At 36.3% G+C, this 23,229-nt stretch overlaps 1 protein-coding gene across 1 annotated transcript in view; it reads right to left on the reverse strand.

Annotated features, from left to right (window-relative positions):
- Window positions 1–23,229, reverse strand: part of clstn3 (calsyntenin 3) — a 45,896-nt gene that overhangs the window by 12,961 nt on the left and 9,706 nt on the right. The window contains exons 3-13 of the mRNA XM_056475127.1: window positions 21,782–21,904; window positions 16,094–16,304; window positions 15,807–16,015; window positions 12,155–12,304; window positions 10,485–10,670; window positions 8,436–8,723; window positions 7,932–8,044; window positions 7,625–7,784; window positions 5,284–5,343; window positions 4,490–4,638; window positions 4,252–4,400 (exon numbers count right to left, since the gene is read on the reverse strand). Coding sequence (XP_056331102.1) covers window positions 4,252–4,400; window positions 4,490–4,638; window positions 5,284–5,343; window positions 7,625–7,784; window positions 7,932–8,044; window positions 8,436–8,723; window positions 10,485–10,670; window positions 12,155–12,304; window positions 15,807–16,015; window positions 16,094–16,304; window positions 21,782–21,904 — 1,798 coding nt within the window. The remainder of the gene's footprint in view (window positions 1–4,251; window positions 4,401–4,489; window positions 4,639–5,283; window positions 5,344–7,624; window positions 7,785–7,931; window positions 8,045–8,435; window positions 8,724–10,484; window positions 10,671–12,154; window positions 12,305–15,806; window positions 16,016–16,093; window positions 16,305–21,781; window positions 21,905–23,229) is intronic.

Raw genomic sequence — 23,229 nt, forward strand, 5'->3', positions numbered from 1 at the left:
TGATAAAGCAAGATTCCATATTGACGTGTGAGATATATGGTTTATTTGAATAGCAAAGTTAGAACATAAATTATAATCATAGTAACAATGCACATATGCATCATGTTTCTGACTCTATATGATGAGCCTATGAATCTTTTCTCATAGCTCTTCTGGAAGCCTTTGGGTTGACAGATATTCAACACAGTAAAGGAACTATACAGATACTTATGATTCATCAAAACAACAACATCTGTGCATTTCCAGTGTCACAATTATCAGTACACTCCACTTCTTTCAGCCGGACTACACCTCCCACCAGGCATTGCGCTAATCAACCCACTACAGCTGTGACTCATCTGGACTCTGATTACACTGACACAGCTGCAGGACATTACACACACATTATAAGCTCCATTTTCACACATATTCAGTGCTCATATCGCCTCCCTGGTGTTATCGTTTCTTATACCTCACTCACACTAGCAGTGACTTTGTAGCTGCCTGTCGCTCTGGGTGGCGATCTGCTGCAAGCACAGGTCTGTGTAGGTCTACAGCATGGAGAATACAACCAGCCTCTAAGCGAGCTGAGAAAGGATCATGTGAGCTCTACTGGTGCTCCTATTGGCTGTCGATCAAAGTCGCTCTTCATTTGCATAAAGTTGAAAGATTCTCAACTTTGTCGAATTGTTCGGCACGACCACCTGGTCGCCAATGGTCTCTGTCGCTCATGTAGTTGGAGGACACCGGAAGTCGCTCACTCTGTTAAAAATGACGAAATGTCGCTTGTGACTTTGCCGCTGTGAGTCGCTTGTAGTCAGAGATGTATAGTAACGAAGTAGAACTACTTCACTACTGTACTTAAGTACTAAAAGGCAGTATCTGTACTTTACTGGAGTATTGTTTTTTTCTCCTACTTCCACTTTTACTTAAGTACATATTTTCGATGAGTTTAATACTTTTACTCCGATAGATTTTTTATGAGCTGCATCGTTACTCGTTACTAGAGGTGTCAAAATGGTCGAAATCGGTTCAGTAATAGATCATAACGGGTTATTACGTACTGACGTCATTTATCTCCTATGTGCGGTGTCGCAATACTATGGCGAAGGACGGAGGCGCGAGGGCGAGTGAAGGCGGCACAGCACACGAGCCGCTATTTCACTACTACAGAGAAATGTTGTGAGACTCCCATCTCTGCCTCTCTCACTTTGGAGATTTGACCCGCTGGCCTGGTAGGCGTGTATAAGGTGCAAGTTTTCTCCACTGTGTCTATTATAGATTACCTGTGATAACCGCGTATTATACATACATAGACTGTAACCGCGGCTGTTCTTCCCGCCATCAGTGAACAACGCTTTCATTTCTAAAGCCGATAGCAGCCCTTTCTGTTGAGAAGGTGAAGACAATAACCAATCAAAGGGGTGTAAGACCTCGCCTGTCAGCGTTTAAAAAGCAGGCGGGAGAATATTTACATTAGTTTATTTGTATAAATGCTCATGCTGTCTTCTGTGCATGAGTTTTGTTTGATACATTCAGAAAGAGTGTTTTCTTTGAGCGGGTCAAATTAAGGGTACAGTTCATATATCTTACTGCTGTATTAAAGGACACAATTATATTACAAGTAACCATTTAACTGTCACACCAAGAAAAAAACCAATAGAATTTTTTTATTTATTGCATTTCTCAATTCCTAATGTCGCTAGTTAACACAATCAATACATTTTCCCCCAACACATCTCATAATTTCTAAAATATCAGCCTCTACCAAATGGTTGAGATGTTGGTTTATGGTAAAAGTACCAGAATGAATAAATATACTATAAAAATATGAAGTTTAGGACCAATTTAATTAAAACATAATCAAAATGAAACATTTTTGAATACTAAATCATAGCCATAAGCCATAAAATATTTCAGATTTTCATTTAACACAGTAATATACACGTTTTCTTTTTTTTTACAATAAAATCAAAATCAAGTGAATTAGAACGTTCGTTTACAGCGTTTACAACCAGTAAATTGTGCTCCGAAAATGGGTTTCAATAGCGTTTTGAGTGGATTATGGACTGTTTTTGTGACACACAACTTTGAAAGGTGTGTGTTAAAGCCGTTATAATCTGTCAGATCTGTGGTTCAAGCGTGAGAGAAAAACAGTATTGTAATTCATGTTTCTTTTCAATCTGCTTAATGACGTGCCCCCAAAAAAGAGATTTAAAATAAACAAAACAATATGATGTCTTTTGACTGCATTCTTTAATAACTACATTACACAATACTTGTACTTTTACTTTCAGTACTTGAGTAGTAAATTTTGAAATAAACTACTTGCAATACTTAAGTACAAAAAATGTTGAATACTTTAGTACTTCCACTTAAGTATGGTGCTTAAAGAGCACTTTTACTTCTACTCAAGTCACTTTTTGATAGAGTACTTGTACTTTTACTTAAGTCTGGGTCTCTAGTACTTTATACATCTCTGCTTGTAGTGTGAATGAAGCTTTATGCTGCGTTCACACCAGACGCGGATGAAGCATCAAGCGTGAGTGATTTACATGTTAAGTCAATGGAAAGACATGAATAAACATCCTGCGGCAAGATACGTGCGAATAAGGCGGCGTGAATGCCGTGATTCGCGTGAATGAAGCGGCACGAGTTGAGCGTTTTGCATGATTGACGTGCTTAACGCGGGTATCTTTTATTTTGCGTGAATCGCTCGAGTAGGAAAATCTAAATTTCAGCTGACATTCGTGCCGTGTTAACCAATCATGAGCTTTGTCTTGTAGGGGCGTGATTATGACGTAGCGCCTGTTGTTGGTGTCTCGGGGGAAAATCCTCCTGCCAACAATGAACAACAGTTCATCAAACTGAGCACGGCTCAGGTGGAAGCAGCACTGAAAGCTTCCATCATCCAGGTATAGTTTCTGGAGGAGTCGATAAACTCACAGAGCTGGAGCCACCTTTGAAAAGACCTAGTGCACTCATACAAGGCTCCAAACGAATCCATGCTGTTTTTCAGCCTTCATAAAAGCAGACAAACACAGCTATTCTTTCAATAAAATCTATGGTAGCTACTTAGCAAGCTAGACTCACTGGGCAAACAGAAGCCGCGCGAATGAAACGGATATGACATGTGAATGAAGCGAGTTAACTCAAAATGTTCACGCGTCTATTTAGGTGCGAATACCGTGATTTATCCACGCGTGCCTCGTCTGGTGTGAACACAGCAGGGTTTGACTGCATGTTTTCCCTCTTCTTTTTTTTTATAAGCTGTGTATGAAATCACATACTACTCGTGTAGGTACAATATTTGAATTTAAACTTACTACACGACCATTAAAAAAGTAAGTTCAATAGAGTATAGATGTGAGTAGTAAGAATGGAATTTAGATGTACTACATCTGCCATTTGTCATCATCACATGACCTAAACACATCAGGTGAATGGGACAGTGTAATATATTGTTAATATAACAGCTCACATATTATATAGTAAGGAAGTGTGTGATTTCATCAGCAGCCATAGTTTGATTGTTTGCTGCCTGGCCCTAGTACTTTGTCTGTTAAATGGACTACAGTTGTGGATCAGCCCTTCTTTTACTATTTGCTCCTACTGGATCCTTGCCTGTTCTCAAACTGGATTCCTGGAGGGCCGCAGCTCTGCACAGTTTTGCTCCAACCCTAATCAAACAAAGCTGATTCAACTAATCAAGGTGTTCAAGACTACTAGAGACTGTTAAGCAGGTGTAAGTTGGAGGTGGTTGGAGCTAAAATCTGCAGAGCTGTGACCCTCCAGGAATTGAGAATTTGAGACCACTGCTTTAAATAAAAGTTGCACATGGAACCTCACCTTCATCATCATATGCAATTCATAATGGAGAGTCAGAGTGAATGTAGTAGAAACAAAGTGTGAATACAGTACATGACAAGGATGAACTGCCATGTTAGAATTTTCCAAACAGATATGATACGATTTTAAGAGTATTTCTGTAATACACTCCCTGAAGTACACTACCCAGGGCTTAACTGATAAATTCTACAAAACCTAAAACCCTACAGTAAATGTATTTTATTCACTGACCTCATTACATCCTGATGAAATTTGTAGAGTGTATATAAGTCTGTATTTATTTAGTACAGTGTGGCTTTATGTACATGCAGGTGTGTATACTTTTAGTATGTAATTGGCACTTTATTTTACACTCCTCTTTAGCATTAACATATTATGTAATCAATAATAAATGATTATTTTAGTGTGTAGATGTTGGTGTACCTGAGAGAGGTGGTGAGTTTGAGTGGACGGACACCAGGAGTGGCGAATCGTAGAGAGTTTCTGTAAGTCACCTGCTGAACGGCACGGTTGAAGCTTTCAATGTCGTCTCCCTCTAACACCAGCACTGACTGACTCGGGTTCACATGCACCTGAGGACGGGACACTGTGGTTAGTCTAAACATTACAAGCATTACCATACCATAAGTAAGGTGACCAAAATCAAATGAATTTTATGTACCTTCATGCCTGAGCCCAATGTCTCAAGATCTCCAAAATCCAGCCCCTCTCGACAGGCATACAGACACTCCACAACACTGTGTGGCTCCACATTTCCTGGACGCACCGTCACGCCTGACAAAAGCCCTTTATATCCACTGACAAACTTCCCTATGACCCAAAATAAGAAGATGTATATTAGTGACTTTAGAATTATGTGTACATTTTGCATCTCCTAGAAAAATATTTTATTATTTACAAAAAACTAAACCTGAATAAGTAACATTATATAAAATCCCCGAACTCTATATTAAAAGATACGAACCCAACACAATTCATTTATTCGACTCTGATTCGACTATTTTGTACACACTGCATGGAAGATCATTTTCAAAAACCCATAATAGGGGCTCTTTAAGTGCAAAATGTTTAGGATAAACTAATGGTAGATTAATTATCAACTCCATCAGCTCCATTAGTGTTATCATTCACTTTTGTAAAAACAATAATATGATGGAAATACATAAATTGTGTTTGAGACATGCCACATGTGGCTAAAGCCGAAAACTGCAAAATGAAACTGGAAAAAAATGTAAAAACTGAAAGAAAAAAAAATGGTTGAAAAACGTCAAACGTTAGTGGTTTAAATGTTTAACAATAAGCTAAAATTAATTAGTAACAGAAATGTGTGTGTGGGTGTGAATCAACGCAGGCTTTAAAAAAAACATTACACGTCACCATTTAACTTATTATCTCTATTGATCTTGCACACGCACGCATGCACACACATACACACTGTCCTGGTGTAAAGCTTACCTGTGTCTTTAACCTCTGGCATGGTGTTGTTCACAATGTCTTTCGGTTTCTCCTCTGGCTCTACAGAAGGAAAAAGCCAAAGCAGATTAAAAGGCTGAATTGATTTATTTGAATGGAAAAGTTCATCTAACATTTTAAAGTATGATCATTCTTTACTTATCAACATGCCATTTGAACCATTTAAAAGTCAGTTTTCTTTTCAAGGTTGCCGTTATTTATTTCAGACGTATTTACTGTCATTTTTATCACAGTTTAATGCATCGATGCTAAAAAAACGTTAATCTGTTTTTTCAGGATAGTGAATGTTTTTGTCTTTTTATAGGGAAAAAAGCGCAATGCAAGTTTTTAAATGTCACAAAGTCTTCTGAAGCCATAGATTTGGGTAAAAACAGACAGTCAAAGTTTTTTTGTATCCAGAATTTAAAAATGCAGATTATATATAGCGCTGTATCAGCAATGCAGTCAAAACAGAAGCTCAGTTTTGTTCAATAGGTAATTGCCCAAGAAATATTTGACATTTTTATGATAGAATACACTCAAATAAATAACAACAACAACAACAGCTAGAAAAGTAAAGTTCGTAGGCAAACTTTATGGTGGCTTGAGAAAGCCTCGTCTGAAAGTTTGAAGTAGTTTTAAAGTTTAAATAATTGAAGTGGTTTTGGAAGACGTTTGAAACAGTCGGCATAGAAAAGTACATGTACATATGTTGGCAGGTTTCTAGTATGGAATGGCATGTTTCTTGCTAGGCGGTTGATAGGGGGTTCTGAGTAGTTGCTAAGGTGTTGCTAAGGTGTTCTGACTGTTTGCTAAGCAGTTGCTAAGGTGTTGCTACGTGGTTGCTAAGATGTTCTGAGTGGCTACATAAATTAGCATGGTTCTAGTATGAATTAGCATGTTGCTAGTATGATTAGTATGCTTGTTAGTATGCTTCTAGTATGCATTAGTATGTTGTTAGTATGAACTTGTATGTTTTTAGTATGTCCGCTGTAAAGTCAATGGCAGTTTTTTATGGAAGAAGGGTGTGGCTAGTAAGTTGAAAGGTCATCAGTGATTGGCATATTGGTAGTCTGAGTTAAATGAGCCCAAACTTAAGTCTGTATGACAGTCTGGCGCCAAGTTATGAGGTCACAAAGTTTGGTCCAATGAGACTTTTCCGAATTTTCTGGGACAGTTTTGGGAAAACCATAAGTCGGATTAGTTGGAAAAGATATATGCTTTTTGACTACTAAATTTTATTTTAGCCTTCCAGAAACAAAATTAAAATGGGAAAATAGAATCCAGAAAAACTGAACCAAAAAAGAGGAAAGTTTGAGAGAGAAATACATCAGGGAGAAAAACTATTTCATAGAACCTTAATACACAGGCCATATTGCATCATTGCACTATTTATAAATCAGGATGGCTTCATACACACTTTGGGGAAGGTGAAGATGATCAGTATAGAATAATTTGTATTAGAAAACATTTATACTTTTATATAATTTTATACTGCTGTTTTTCATCTGTCATGGACTACCTGGTCACTATGAATTGGTGTTAGGTAGCAAAAGCTACACGGCAATAACAAGTTGCCAATAAAATTACAGTCTCCAGTTTAAAATGACACAAGTGTGGGCAAATAATGGCAGAATTGTCATTATTAAGCAAACTATTACTTAAATCCCCAGCCTAGTGTCAACCATCATTTAAGAGATGATTAGCACAGACTGGGTGACCCAGATAGCAGAACAGCAGGAGACTGAAAGCTTGGCCATCTTTTCACCACACACACGTACTAAATGAGTGCCACGGTGTGTAAGAACACTTCTGTTTAGCTGAATAATACATGACTCTATTAATAGCAGAAACACACAGAGTCTCGGAAAAGAACATGACTACAGATTTCTGCTCCACCTACTGCTGATATCCCCACACCATCTCAACACTTGTCACATATACGAGCCAGTCTTGATTTCTAATGGCCAAATGCCTCTTTTTACAAGTAAATTGTTGAATTCCAATGCAGATTTAGGTTTACTCGCTTTTAAAAGGTAAAGCTAGAAACAAAACATTTTAAAAACATATTTAAAATATTTATTAGCTTTATCATAGAATTATCTGTAGCCTGGGCAGGTAGTGGTTTAAATTAGACTGTATCATTTCTCTTGTATTTCCTGTGTGACCCTATGAAGACCATGTAGGTCAAATGTTGTCTAAGTAAATTGTCTTTTCAGAGATAAAGTGGTAGTGTGTGGATCCTATTTACGTCTGTCTTTATTTTGTTAGGCTTAATCGAGCACCTGCCTTCAAGATTTTCCTAGATGTGCGCTCATTGATTTCGTTCTGATCATAAAATTACCCCAACAGGCTCCGATGACCAGTCGCTGGTGTGGTGCGGGGTTGGGAATGGCTCCGTTGTCGTGGATGAGAGCGGGGTCAAACGTTACACCATCCACATAGAGGGTGACGGAGGGGAACTGGACACTCAGAGACAGATGATGCCACTCGCTGTCACACACCTGTCAGAGTCACAGGACAAAGCTCAGCTCAGCTCGAAAACATCCACATGTACTTATGCGATGCAAAACAAGACGATCAGATCCTGACAGGCAGATTGTGTGTGACAGAAGTCAAGCAGCCAAAATGTGCTGTCATGGTTCGTTTACCTGCTCCAGTTTCCACAGGAATTTGACGGGTCTGGCGGCGGACACATCCGGCCAGTAGAAGAGAGACAGACGACAGCCATGAACAGATAGAGAGTAGTGAGAGTACGAGTCGTCTGGAAAGGAGATCAAGACACTGTTTAGTTTAGTTTCACAACACTGTTTGAGTACTTAACATTGTGACTTAACACTGACTACTGAACAGGTACTGGTTTCATGCTCAGAAATGCTTCTTCGTGAGGTATTAAATGTACAGTAAATGGGTCAAAGACAAGACATTTTGGTGTCAAACGCACAAATTTACGCCACAGGATGTCTAATTGCATCTTTGCATTGACTTCACAAGTAAATCACTCGCGCTTCATCCGTGCCTGCTTACTGCACAGGCTGCAAAACTCCCCGCCCCACCCACCCCCTACTGGGGGGTCTACAAAACATACTTTATTGGCATTGGCACTGTATACTAAAATCTTCATACGTTGTTGCCACACTGTAGAGCTCACTAACCATTCTTCACAGTGCTGCAGACAATAGTCTCCTCCTCTTTGCGAGTTCCTCTCGCCTGATTGGCCGGTGGCTGAGTGCTGGCTCCTCCTCTTCTCATCCACAGCTGCAAGGTGAAGTGATCACCAGACACTGCTGAAGCCACTGAATCAGGCACTACAGCAACATGAGTGGAGCCGTTGAAGGAAAACACCAGTGAAGAGTCGGAGGAGGGAAGAGTCGGCAGCGCAGCCGTCCAGTTGGTCGCAGGAGATGGTGGTGGCAGGAGGTCCACTTCACCTCTCACTGCACCTGCAAAAATTAAAGGGGTCATGTTATGAATTTTTATAATTTCTTTAAAATGTTCCATAAGATTCACTTATAATGTTATTGAAGTTTTTCTTAATTTAAAACAAATACAGAAGCAGCAAAACTAAATTTTCAACTCTCATCTTGATCTTCTTGGTGAAAAGGTCTGATTTTAAGGGGGCGGGATTTTTAAAGCTTGACAGTAAATGGACGCTTTTGATTGGCTTAAATCATTGCATAGGAAACATCGTCAACCCACCTCACTATTGTATGAGAAAGCTGCAGTCACACTAGCTTTGTAGGATACGAGTTTCATTTGGACAATGCTGTAAAAAGGGGCGGGATAGAATAAGATGATATGACACTGCTAAACGGTGCAATTCCACCATGATCTAAATTTCTGTACCGAGTAGTCACGTTTTTTTTCTTCTGTTGGCCTCACGCATTCATGTGACATGAATTACCAAGTCGGAGTTCACCAAATGCAGTAAAACGCGTAACTTTTCACATCAGTTTGCGTTTAACGTCTGGCGTATTCGCATGCATATGATTTAATTAAGATATTTTAGATTAAATCTGAGAGCACCCTAATTCTCCATGGACAGCAATGTTCCCAACTCACTCAAAGTCCGAAAAACATCTTCAAAACATACACAATGACTTCAGTGGTTCAATCAAAATCTTATGAATCAAAGAGAATACTTTTTTTGTGCACATAAAACAACATCAACTTTATTTAACAATTTCTTAGTGTCAGTATAGGGTACATAATTTTCATTTTTGGGTGAACAAACCCTGTAAACAAAATTATCTCTGCAATCTTTCATTAAACTGTGCCTTTTTAAAACTATCTGCTGCCAAATGATCTGATAAAAGCATTGAAAATAATAATAAATAATAATTAAATGTTGTCATGATAATCACTTTTATTCGCATTTGATGTAACACAACACGACTATTCAATCCACTATAGGAAAGTATCAGTCACTGAGTAAACAGAATGTCGGAAACTGAACTGTGGAGGTGGAGTATATGCAAATATGTGTATCCCTGTGATGTCAAACGACACCTCACATTAACTGCTGAGCCATTTTTTTTGTTTTTAAACTACAGAAGACTCGTGCTTTAAATCATAAAATTATTAAAACCTTTTTTTTAAATTTTTGAATGAGGTGCTAATGGTCAAATTCGATTCAATTCATTATGCTAAGTTAAAAGTGACCCCGCCAGAAACAGAATTCAGCTGAAAAGTCAACTGTTTGACCTGTAAAAGGAGAGTTTTTCAAAAAAAGGTGGAGTGTTTCATTAAATGAATGCTTGTTTTATAATAAGGAGGAGGTTTTAGGAGTTGAAACCTGCAGAATGTTTTAATAGAAAAAAAGAGCTCTTATTTTGTCAAAAGATCAAGGCAACTTTGATTTCAGATGTCAAGACATCTTTAAAAGTCTACAAAACTGATGATTTGATTACAGGTCAAGCAAGATCAGTCTGAATTATTGAGCAGAGCCTAATTTGAGCAGATCTGGATCCTGCAGTTAATCTGGGGCAAACGGAATGATTTAGGACATTTTCCCATCTGCTCTAATGGAGATGAACAGTTGGGCGACAGAAAGCACAACAGATAAACTCAAAGTCCTCAATTTTCAGTCCGCTAATCATCTTTAATCCTAATGAATGAGGATCTGCCATCATCAAAGACAATTTATGGAAAAAATGAACACTTTTAGGCCAATCAGAAATGAAAAGAGCTGCTGGTAAACCTACCACAGAGTCTGCGCACAGAGCGGTCGGAGTAGCTGTCTCTGTCACAGCCCTTCCCGATGTGACTGGTCTGAAGCTCAACAGTGGCCTGGATGTTCCAGACTGTTTCCTCACAGGTCTCCAGGTGCAGGTTCGGGAACAGAGGGATGCTGCCAGAGCCAGGAGTGTACTCAATGCGCTTCGTCCATCCTGTGATTCAAAAATAAACATGATAATAAAAAAATACAACAACATTCACATGTTTAAGTTCAGTATGATATTTTATTAACACTTTTATTCAAAATGTATTGAATTGATCAAAAGTGACAGTAAACACATAATTATGGACTAAAAGCCTATGCGATGGCATCATTGTGATGTTTTATGTCAACATAACCTTTTTAGTTTTTAATAGTTTTATTAGATTTAATTATCTTAAATAGATTTTTAAATGTTTAAACAATCATGCTCCAATGCTGTATTCAGATCTAACCAGTAGGCATCAAACCTCTCACAGAGTCACACGAGCAACTGCTAATGGTGACCGTCTTGTACCACTCTGTAAGACCTCTTTTGGTCAATCTGTTTTCTCTGTTAAGGGAACCAAATTGTGGAATGATTTACCTGTTAGCCTAAAATCTGAAAGTAATATAATTATTTTTAGTAGTGTTCTTAAAAGGTGGCTAAAAACAAAAACAGCAGTGTTGGCACAAATAGTTTACTATTAGTTTGTTTGATCATGCTGACTTTGCTTTTTCCTTCAGCAATTTTACGTAAAGAACTATAATGTTATGTATATGTATTTATTATATTTTCATTTTGTCAAGCCTCCATGACAGTGTTGTGAATTAGCAAGTGCTAAAACCAGGGGCGTATCGGACATTTTAAAAGTGGGGGGACGGCTGTATGAGATCATACGTTCATATAATTATTAATTACTGAAGGATCGTGTAACTTTGAAAACTGGTGTAACATTTAATAAAATGCACTGACCAAAACAGGTATTTTAAATTGTATTTATTTACATATTCAATTATTCTGTATACTCATAAATAATATATAAATATTATTATACATTTTTCTAAATATTATCAATTAATTTAAATTATTATTATTATTCTTTCTTTTAAATATTTTTTTTCAAATTTAAATGGACAACATTAAACATATAAATCTAAAAGTATAAAATGTTACACAGACAACCAATGAAGAGTCTAAAAATCTGGTTGCCAAAATCTAACATTATTGCTATATTTATACTACTAGCAATATTGTTCAGTATTCAAATACAGTATTTTACTGTACTACTAGTAATATTTCAAATAATTATATTATATATTATTTTCTGTATTTTAATCAAATAAATGGAAACATAAGCGTCTGTCAAAGAACAAAACTTGTATTAGAAAGTCTTGAAACTAAATGTCATTCTTTCAGTTTTCTTCAATTAATTCAAATATTAAAGAACTTAGATATAATATTTTTAAATTACTTATCTTATTAAATTTTATTAAATATATGAATACAAATGTAAAAAAATCATATTATAAAAAGTTATTATAAAATAAATGATTTTCATTATCGTAATAATATACTCATATCAATTATACTGATCATGAAAACCTTTTATTATATTATTATTACAATAAAAGTAATTATTACAGTAAAAGTATTATTGCAGTAAAAGTAATTACCGATCCAGCCTGGTTTGCAGGAAGGTTTGACGGTGACTATGACCTGAGCATCAGCCTGAGCTCGATTCTTCCCACAGTCGAATGCTGTGACCCAGAAACTGTGCACACGCTGCCGTTTGGAGTCCAGTGGCTCTGTGTTCTTTATGTTCCCTGAATGTGTAAGAGATACACAGAGGTTTATTTGATGGGAAAAATAAGCACAGACCACATAAAAACTCATAAAAGCCAAACGCCTTTGGTGAAGAACATACTTGGACTGGAGATATAACAGAACCGACTAAACACTTTCAACGACATTGAGCATATGATAAGGAAGCAAAAGCAGCTCGAAATGATAAATGAGATCAAAAAACAAACAAAGTAATAAAAAAAACGACAAGGACGTGTGAAAGGCAGGAGTGGACTGGAGGAGAGAGAGAGAGAGAGAGAGTAAAAGAACCATATTGAAGTGGCACAATAAATAAAAGGATATTCACCCAGCAGTGTCTGGTTCAGCCTGACCCAAATCACCACAGCAAACCACACACACACACGCACACACTACAGCAGAAAAATCTGCAGAGTCATGGCTTAAAGAAGGACCTCGCTCCTCATTACATCTTTCTCCCTTGTTTCAGTTTCTTTCCACTGGGTAGCTTCTTCTTCGTCAGCATTTGTCATGTTACAAAATGTTGGCTATTGATCACCCTTCCCTCGCTCTGTCAATGAGTGTCCTGATCAGCAGTGAATGATCGAGACAGGTGACTATCCTTCAGGCCCACCTGAGCTGTTCAGAGCTTGATATTAACAAAACACCTTAATCTTGATATTGAGAATTGTTTATAACCCTATAAAGGTCTTTGCACACTGAAGTCTGAAATTTTCATATGCATTTTTTTTCGTATTCATATACAAAAAATTCGTCACATAAACAAACATTGCACACTGAGGCCGATGCATATTAATTAATCCATTACAAAATAATGCAAAACATTTTGGAGTCAATTCAAGCAGTGATACTTTGTTCTCGTCTCTTCTCCAAAGTAGAAAAAGAAAGAGGAATAGGCTACATATTGTGTTAATCCAATACTGCATAGAGAGAAAGAGGAGTTCAGCTCATTATCTAAAAGCTGCGCTACAATTATCCCCAAATGCAAAGTTTATTTCAGGAAATCAGTGCTGTCTTTATTTTATGCACTGTGTTTGTCATGAAGTTATCTGTGGCTCAAGTGACAGCATTCTGTATTTAGCTTTTCGTTCATACGGTAGCTCTGACCTGTCAAAACTTCTCTCAAATTGCTTTTTAGGATGCGAAATGACGGACAAATGTTTTGGAGACACATTGTGTCAATATGACTGACACAATGTGAGGTCAAATCTATTTTTCACCATGCAAAACTCATGGACGAAAATTAATTAAAAATAAATAAAATAAATAAACAAATAATGATAATGTTCACAAGGAGGATTGTAACGTTATAAAACAGTATTACTGAGGAGAATGTATCAGGAGTGTCGTACAATTTTAAGACTTAAAAAAATCAACAATATTAATTGAATGCGTCTTCAAACAAACAATTCTCAAAGTAATGCTACCGTCACTTTAATAATATTACAAAATATTAAATGCATCATTCAAAACAAAAGTATCTTGTTTTTCTGTTCTTCAAAACAATGAAACCAAACAGATGACGATGTTTTTTCTTATTATTGAAGTCAAGTTGGGTTTTCTCAACTATTTCCCAGGCAACATCGTTCAAAATATAAGAATAAATAAGTTTTCCGTTAACCTATTTGTGCTATAGTTATCCTTTGCATGTGTTTTTGATGCCTGTGATTGTGTAAGGATTTTAAAGGAATGTAGGTATAAGAAATTGCACCATTTGTGACCTTAACTTTTTTTATCATTCAGTTACGGTACTTGAATAAATCTTATTTTAATTGTATCTTTTTTTTCTTGATTGTATTTATAGATTGTTATGCATGAAAATACTCACAACACATGCAAATATAGATATGCACTGCAAATAGCAAAGACCACAACGAAAATGTGTGGGCGACCCCAAAAATTTTACAGATTGTTAATTAGATTTTATGGAAATTAACTTCCACCGCAGAAATCATCCCAATGGATCTAACCATATAAATTCTGTAGAGATATTAAGTCATATGGTGAAATTTGTATTCATAATGTAATGTATATCACCAAATAAAAAAAAATCGCAATGTAATATTTTTCCAATATCATTCAGCCTTAATTCCAATAATTTTGGAATAAAAGAAAGATCTAACTTTCTAATACAGTGCATTTTTTTGCTATTGCCAAATACGTACTCATAGAACATAAAAATAATATTCAGAATGAACTATCGGTTTAATAATGTTGAACAGTTTTCACCTATATATAGAAACATATAACTATGTAAATTAAAATAAAGTAATAATTCAATCCACCCCCAAAAACAACTTATAATATAGTGTTAAATTACATTTGTAATCATTTAGTCACTCTGCAGAACACAAGAGAAGACGATTCGGAAAAAACAAACAGATTGCTTATTTCTGCTGTCTAAATGACAAACATTTCTCAAATTATTTTCTTTTATGTTCAACAAAAGAAAGAAAGTCACACAGGTCTGGGATGGCACAAAGGTAAAAGATAAACATTTTCATCCATTTTAATCATTTTTACTAAAATATGTTGGTAGCTTCCACAGAGTGGAACAAACAGCCTTCACCTTCATACTTCAGTGAAATAATGTTCTTCACGCATTTTAATAATTTAATTTTTCAATTCAGTTCTTTTTTACTGCGCAGCTAGAGTGAATGCCTCAACCTCACAGCTTTAATCAAATCCTGTATGGAAGCTTCTGGCGAAACCTTTCATTCATCTTAAAAATTAATCTTCAGCCTGGAGATTAAATTGACATTAGTTTGAACGCATCAAACTTTTACACACTACATTAAAGCATAGATCAATACTGAGTGTACAAAAGTGAATTTATGTCTTATAAAATAATTAAATAATTAATGAAACGCATGATATTATTACTTCACACTAATTTCATCCCAAAAATGTGTGTATTAAACATTACATTCTAAAATCTGTACTTTTGTGTGCCCTGTCATCCTGCATACATTCAAGGCCATCCATAACCTCGCACCACCTTACTTGTCTGATCCCCTCCATATCACCACTCATTCCCACTCCTTTAAATCCTCCTCCTCCATTTACTTCTCTCTTCCCTCTGTCTCAGCACAATGGGGAGCAGAGCTTTCAGTCACTCTGCTCCTAAACTCTGGAATTCTCATCCTCCTGTCATTCGCAATATTGACTCTCTCCCTCTGTTTAAATCCAAAACTGATCTGTTCAAAATAACTTACTCTTTATAACTGCATACTACATTCTCTATCATATCCTTGTATTTTATCATCTTCTCTATTTTTATACTGCTGATTTATTTTTTTAATTATTGAATTGTGTATATGTTGTGCAATTGAAAATTATTGAATTGTTTATCTATATGTTGTACAGTGACCTTGAGATTCTTGAAAGGTGCTTTAAATAAAATGTATTATTATTATTATTTGTAATTGACTTATTTTCATCAGAAAAACATCATATGAAATGAGTACTGTGTATATTATGATTGCTATTAGTTGCAATTCTCACCGTCATTATCAATGGTGAATGGGACGTTGGGTGTGATGATGTCATAAAAGCAGATCTGGCTGTACTGAGGAGAGCAGTCGGCATCTACAGCTTCCACTCGCACGATACGATCAAACAGACGACCCTCGGGCACCGACGCTTCGTACCGACGCTCCACAAACACAGGAGAAAACTCATTCACGTCATTGACACGAACATGCACGGTGGCCCTGGAGAAAAAAAGGAGTTAATTTTGGAATTCAGAAGTCAAAATATGGGGCTCCATAGACAATTATGCAGAGATTTACTTGTGGGATTTCTTGCTGTTGGTGCCGTCAGGACCTTCACCGCAATCGTACGCCTGGATGGTAAAGCTGTGCTCCTTCTGGCTTTCACAGTCCAGAGGCTCTTTGGATCGAACCAGACCTTCCCCAGTGGAGCGATCCAGCACCACTGCCTCAAACTGTGCCGAACCAGAACCACCTGGTCCATTGTGAACCCTAAACCCACAGATCTCCCCTGAAAGCAAAAAAAGATTGTCTGTCTACATTTGAATGACTACATTTGCCTATGTTGATAGATCCAAGTCTTGTTGTGCACGTGTTAGCATGGTTTGTAGGCACAATGTAAATCCAGATGTATCTCCTATTGAAATATGCGCAAGGGACCATAAAAAGGATGTCGTGATTGAGCCAAAATTATTGTGACATCAGATTAAATTTGAACTTTTTTTTGGTTTCTGCTATGTCTGCCAGCTCAGACATGATGAAAAGAAAACATGCGGCTTGTTTTTTTATCAAATGTCTGAGTGTGTATATAATGTGTGCTATAGTTGGCCCATTTACATTTTAATATGGACTTAGCCCTCCTTGCACCCCTTTTTGTAAACAGATAGCATCAATTATGCTTTTCTCTGCATTTGAAAAATGTAGTGATCCTGGAATGCAACCTTCTAAGTGTTTGGATATAACTTTAGCTGCTTACAGGTGCCCTTTCACAGAATCACAGCTATAGAAGAGGCGGCAGCAAAATTGATTCGTTTTATATTGACCTTATTCTTCAATGCGGAAGTGTGCGCGTTTTTGCGATTGTTTTAGAACTTCCGATTCAGTTGCCTATGGGAGAAATGACTAGGAATAATAAACGTCAAAAAACGGTCAAACTACTTACTCTACAAACAAGTGTTTACATTAGAATACAGACAAAGTAGAATAATACAATAAGAAAATATCAGTTTGCAACACCAAGCAGCAAAACGAGCTGTTTTTAACGTTTAAAAATGAATGGAAGTGAATGAGACCGGAAGTTTCGAGCCAAAATGATTCAAATGGCTGCGCTCACTCGTCCGCGGAGAATAAGGTGAATAGGAAGGGAATATCCCAGAAAAAGTGGGCAAAAACATTTTATTTATTTATTTTTTGCCAGACTGCTTTATTTAGACTGACCTTGGGGAATAAAAAACTGGACTCATATCAAATTTGCATTTATAGGATGCAACTACACCTACAATTTGTTCAAAAGATGTAGGTACATATTTATATTTAATTTGTGTTTGTTTCATTTGGTTACAGTTGGCAAAGGCCAGATTGAGTGCACTTTAGAATCAGATCATCATCCTTCATGTGTAGAGTTGTGTTTGTTAGTGTGGTGGTGTTGGTTTGCTAACTAGAAACTGCAGCTGAGAATTTGTTAAATACATTTAACACTGATAATGCTGGGCTGCAATGTCAAGCAATGATATGAAATGAAAATGAAAGCAGACAAACTCAAAGGTGAAATCAGATCCTCAAGACTTTCATCTTTAATGACTTATATTATAAATGTTGACAGAGGCCTGTGATATAAGAATTAGAGCGGATCATTAATTAAATGCATAAGCCCATTTTTCATGGAGCGATTCATTTAAGGTAGCCTGTTTTTCTTTATTTGACTGAAGACAAAAAAACATATAATGGGAAAAAACGCTGATTCTTAAAAAGGATTCAGTCAGTGTTTTCGTTTGTAATCTAAATTTGTAATTTAAATGAAAAATATCTAGGGCAGGCCTATTTATTTTATTCTTTTTATTTAGTTTATTCTTTTTTCTATGCTGTTAGAAACACTGCTGGTGCTTGAAGATGTTCTGTTGTTAATATGTTCGCATGAAATAAATCAGTAATTTAAAATGCAATATTTAAAGTGTCACAAAGTAGACACATCATTTAAAATAATAATAATAATAATAATAATAATAATAATAATAATAATAATAATAATAATAATAATAATAATAATAATAATAATAATAATAATAATAATTTAATATTACACTGACCAGTAAACCTTTAATTTTCGGTTAACGAGCAATGGTTGTCAGTTGTCAAAATTAACCGAAATGAGCATCCCTATTTTAATCGCATTAAAATGATTAATTATTGGTGTCCATGTAAACATACTCAGTGGCAAGCATCTTATTTGAAAATGTAGTTTACTTATATTACTGAGACATTGATTTGCATAGAAATCTGGAGAACAGGATATTTGACTAAACTGATCTTTAAAAGTTTTTGAGACTTTTGAGCGCATGTTGGTGTGCATGCATTGCTCATTAGGGGGGAATCTGGCTATTGAAAAATTGAAAATGGAAAAATGCAAATGGAAATCTTTTTTTAGGAGAATTAATAAAGGACATATTATTAATGCCACCTTTTACAAAACATCCCAGCTTCTCCAGGATTGATTGTTTTATATCTGAGCACAATTTTGCGCGACAACCTTTGTACAGCCTCCTAATTTAAAGAGCCATTTTGTAACCAAATGGAAAAAGCAACATTAATGTGTGAAATGAAGTGAAAAGGGCCGCTGAGTGCTCTTCTGGAAGTAAACACTTGTCAGTGTTGAGGAAGTGCTGTCACACATGACACGGCGCTGTGAATGTTAGCTTAGCCTGCAGAGGGGGAACGTCTGTCAGCTTTAATCCCTGTGTAATTCGTGTAATTTGTGTAAACATAACATATAATTACTCATTGCAGTACTAAGCTAGCTGCTAGAAGCTCTAAAGTTGCCCCCTCCGCTTCAAAATAACCCTGACACCAAGCACTTCACCAACCATGTCAATTAGTAATGCCCTAGTAATATTCAACACAAAATTTGTGCTCGGTTTTCACACTGCAGGCATAAGAGGTTATATTCGCTGACCAAAGACGAAATCACATTAAAATATATATATACATATATATTACAATTAAAATGTTCTAAATATTCACAATAAATGTCACATTTTTATTTAATTCAAGTTTTAGGATAGATTTTTACTTGCAGAACTCAAAAGATTTACCTTAGCAGATTTTGCTATCATTTCAAGAGTGCTACACAGATTCACTGAGCTGACCAACAGGACGTTGCTTGGTGTGAAAGTGAACTTTGCATGAACTGTGTTTCATACATCGCTTCACTATTGACAACAAACCAATTATGCCTGTGAAATTTAACTGAAGTGACACAGCTTCATTGAATTATTCACAAGAACAACACTATAACAGATAAAGGTGAAACTACTGCAGTAATGTCACATGCACAATGATTGCTTTCTTTTCACACTTGAGGTGTAAGAGATTGTATATATAGACTAAAGGCGCAGTCATATTTATTTTTGTTCTGTAAATTTTCAGTGTGAATCCAGTCGTTTCAATAAAACCCTGGAAATCTGCATGAAGGTGAAAAATGTCCTCAAGATAGGAGGAAGGGGGTACTTTCAAGTTTATACCTGGTGTTTGAATGAATCTGTCTCTTTGGTCAAGCCAAGTCAAGTCAAGTCAAGTCAAGTCAAGTCAAGTCAAGTCAAGCCAAGTTAAATCAAGTCAAATCAAGCTAAGCCAGGCCAAGCCGAGTCAAACCAAGCCATTTCAAGCCGAGTCAAGTCAAGTCAATCAAATCAAATCAAATCAAATCAAATCAAATCAAATCAAATCAAATCAAATCAAATCAAATCAAATCAAATCAAATCAAATCAAATCAAATCAAATCAAGGCAAGCCAGGCCAGCTTAGGTCAGTCCAGGCCAAGCCAAGCCAAGCCAAGCCAAGCCAAGCCAAGCCAAAACAAGACAAGACAAGACAAGACAAGACAGGTCAAGACAAGACAGGTCAAGCCAAGCCAAGCCAAGCCAAGCCAGGTCAGGTCAGGTCAGGTCAGGTCAGGTCAGGTCAGGTCAGGTCAGGTCAGGTCAAGTCAAGTCAAGTCAAGTCAAGTCAAGCCATCTTTATTTCTATAGTGATTTTGCGATTTAAATTGTGTCAAATAGTGGATGGTGCAGAGTGGCACAGTGGGTAGCACTGTCACCTCACAGCAAGAAGGTCGCTGGTTCGAGCCTCAGCTGGGTCAGTTGGCATTTCTGTGTAGAGTTTGCATGTTGTGTTCATGTGGGTTTTCTCCGAGTGCTCTGGTTTCATTGGGCGTTGGGCTAACGACCCACCTAATAAAAATTAGGTGTTACGAAACACTAACATGGTGCGGCTAAATATCAACTTCAATATAAATGGCCCTGGGAGTAAATATTACTGCATGTCTCTATTGAAGGATGATCCACTGAAGAGCAGTTCTACCAATTTTTGACCAAATCTAGAGGTGGGAGAATGTATAGGCTTTTTCATCAATCTAACATTGTAATATAAGTTTGAACTGACTAATGAGCACAAAAGGAGACAATACGAAATGTCACAGAAACCGAAGCTTTTACGTCTGCTCGAATAGCCATAAAACTACATTGTGATTGTGTTAAAATGAGGAGTGTCACAGAACTTTCAAAGAAACTTTTGCTTTTTATTTATTTTTTTACTATTCCTCAACTTAACAAAACATACTGGCTAGTGCACTTCAACAACATGTCCCATAAGGTTTGGCATTCAATTCTGTGAGCGTTTACACTATAGAACCAATCCAATCAAATGCATTTTCAGCTACACTAACGGTTAAAAGTTTGGGGTCAGTAGGATTTGTAAATGTTTTAAAATAAGCTTCTCCTGCTCACCAAAGCTGCATTTATTTCTTCAAAAAATACAGTAGAAATTGTAAAATTCTGAAATGTTATTGCACAATAAAATAACTGGTCAAAAGTAGTTTATCATTTAATTTAATCATTTATTCTAATGATATTAAAGATGAATTGTTAGCTTCATTACGCCAGTCTTCAGAGTCACACGATCCTTCAGAAATCACTCTAATTTTAATTATATAATAATAATAATAATAATAATAATAATAATAATAATAATAATAATAATAATAATAATAATAATAATGGTTTAGGTAAAAAAACAATAATGACTAGAGTAATAATTTCACTTGAAACTACATATAATAATAAAACAGCTATTTAAAACTTTGAATATTTAACAATATATATATTTTTACATTTAATGAATGCCGCCTTGATGAACAGAATAATAAAAAAAAGAAAAAAACTGACCTCAAACTTTTGACCAGTAATGTACCTCTATTAGAGTTCTAGGTGGACAATCTCAAAACATTTCATATGCCATTTGCACCCGTAGTAAGTGTTTACTACGATTAATACCATCTGTAAACTAAACTAGGTGCAAGCTAGTGTCACATCCTAACATTCAAAAGTTTGCAAACAAATCCCAATTTGATTTATATGCATTCCATTAAGTTAGGAGTGGCTGACTGTAGTATTGGTAACCTAGTAACCAACAGTAAACAAGGCAAGCATAATGGAGGCAGCATTAGTCATGTGGCTGTAATGTTCGTCAGAGTTTTTTCGACAAATGCATTTCCATCTCTCATTATACCCGTTAAACATTTTTCACAAAAAAGGCACCTCAAGTAAGCGCAAACACTTTTTGTTGCAAATTAAGGGATTTTTTTTTTTAATACGCATTTACATAACTCATTTTCTATACTGTATGATACTTCATAATGCGCAATAACAGAGAGTGATGCACAGCATACGTTACAATACTGACGACAGACTGTAGCACACATCATCAGCATCTTTACCTGCATAGTGCAGCGGTGCGTCTTTATCCAGGGCGAACAGAGGTGGGTTGAGAAGGACAGTGTTGTCGTTTTCCATGACGATGCCTTGATACTCCGTCTCGATCCATGGCTTGTGTTTATTGGCTGAGAGAGAAAAATCACAAAAGCAAGAGACGGCATGAGAGCAACAAGAACAGTGTGTGATTCAGAACAAATAGCAATTTCATTTCTTTGACATAACTATTTTTAACACGCCGTAATGAAGGTGAGCGAGCAAAGGTTCCAAAACAAACACAAGCAGTCTCAGGCGAAGGAATTTGCAGCACAAAAAAAAAAAGTTGTGCCATAATACGCTAGTGGCAGATGGTGCAATGGTTCAGCCAGCTGTACATATGCATAACACTTGCACATTAAGTTACAAACATACCCATATGGGGATCCACCAAAGCTGTGTGATGGACAAACACAACACACACAAACACACATACACGCACGGCACGTTGAGCCTCGCTGCCTTGCAGAGTAATTAGGTGTAGAGATGTTTGGCCTGATCGCGCACCGTGAGGTATATTGCACCTATCACTCAAATGCAGACAGAGAGCTCTCTGTGAACACACAGGGAAAGAGCCAAGCATGCAAACCATCATCAAACTCCCTGAGATTGAGAAATCCTCAACATTAAGAACACCCTGATTGCCTGGGGACTTTCAGGCCAGTGCTGCGTCGCCTCTGAAAATGTTACTTTCATTATGCTGTACATACAAATTTTCAATATTTTTAATAATGCATTTCGCAATTTATGTTGCACATGATTTGTTTTTCAGGTGTTTTTTTGCAGGCTAACATACAAGAGGTTTTGTCAAATGTGTAAAAATGATCAGGTACATGTTTGAGATGCTCCGATCAGCATGGTGATCGGCCGATACCGAGTACTGATTCTAATGCTTCAAGCTTTATAATGCAATAAGCACAGTTTCCCTCTAAGTATTATACTTAAGTGGAGATCTCGCCTTACCTAAGAGGTAATTTGATAAAAAAAGAAATAACAACAATATTATTGCATTAGAGGTTAAATAAACTTTAGAAAGCAAAAAAAAAAAAAAGTATGTATGCATATTATTATATCTGTTATGTGTCAGTTAATTTAGTTGATTGTTGAAATTCAAAATTTTTAACCCAACTGGTTGAGTTATTAAATAAATAACCATATGAAGGTTAAAAATAACTCAACAGAGCACAAAATATTTAACCCAACTGGTTGAGTTATTAAATAAATAACCCAATAAAGGTTAAAAATAACTGAGCAAAGCACCAAATATTCTTAACTCAACCATTGGGTTAAATAACTTTTTTTTTCTTTTTAAATATATTTCCCAGATGATGTTTAACAAAGCAAGGAAATTTTCACAGTATGTCTGATAATATTTTTTCTTCTGCAGAAAGTCTTATTTGTTTTATTTCGGCTAGAA

Source organism: Danio aesculapii, chromosome 16, assembly GCF_903798145.1.
Source record: "Danio aesculapii chromosome 16, fDanAes4.1, whole genome shotgun sequence".
Lineage (NCBI taxonomy): Eukaryota > Metazoa > Chordata > Actinopteri > Cypriniformes > Danionidae > Danio > Danio aesculapii.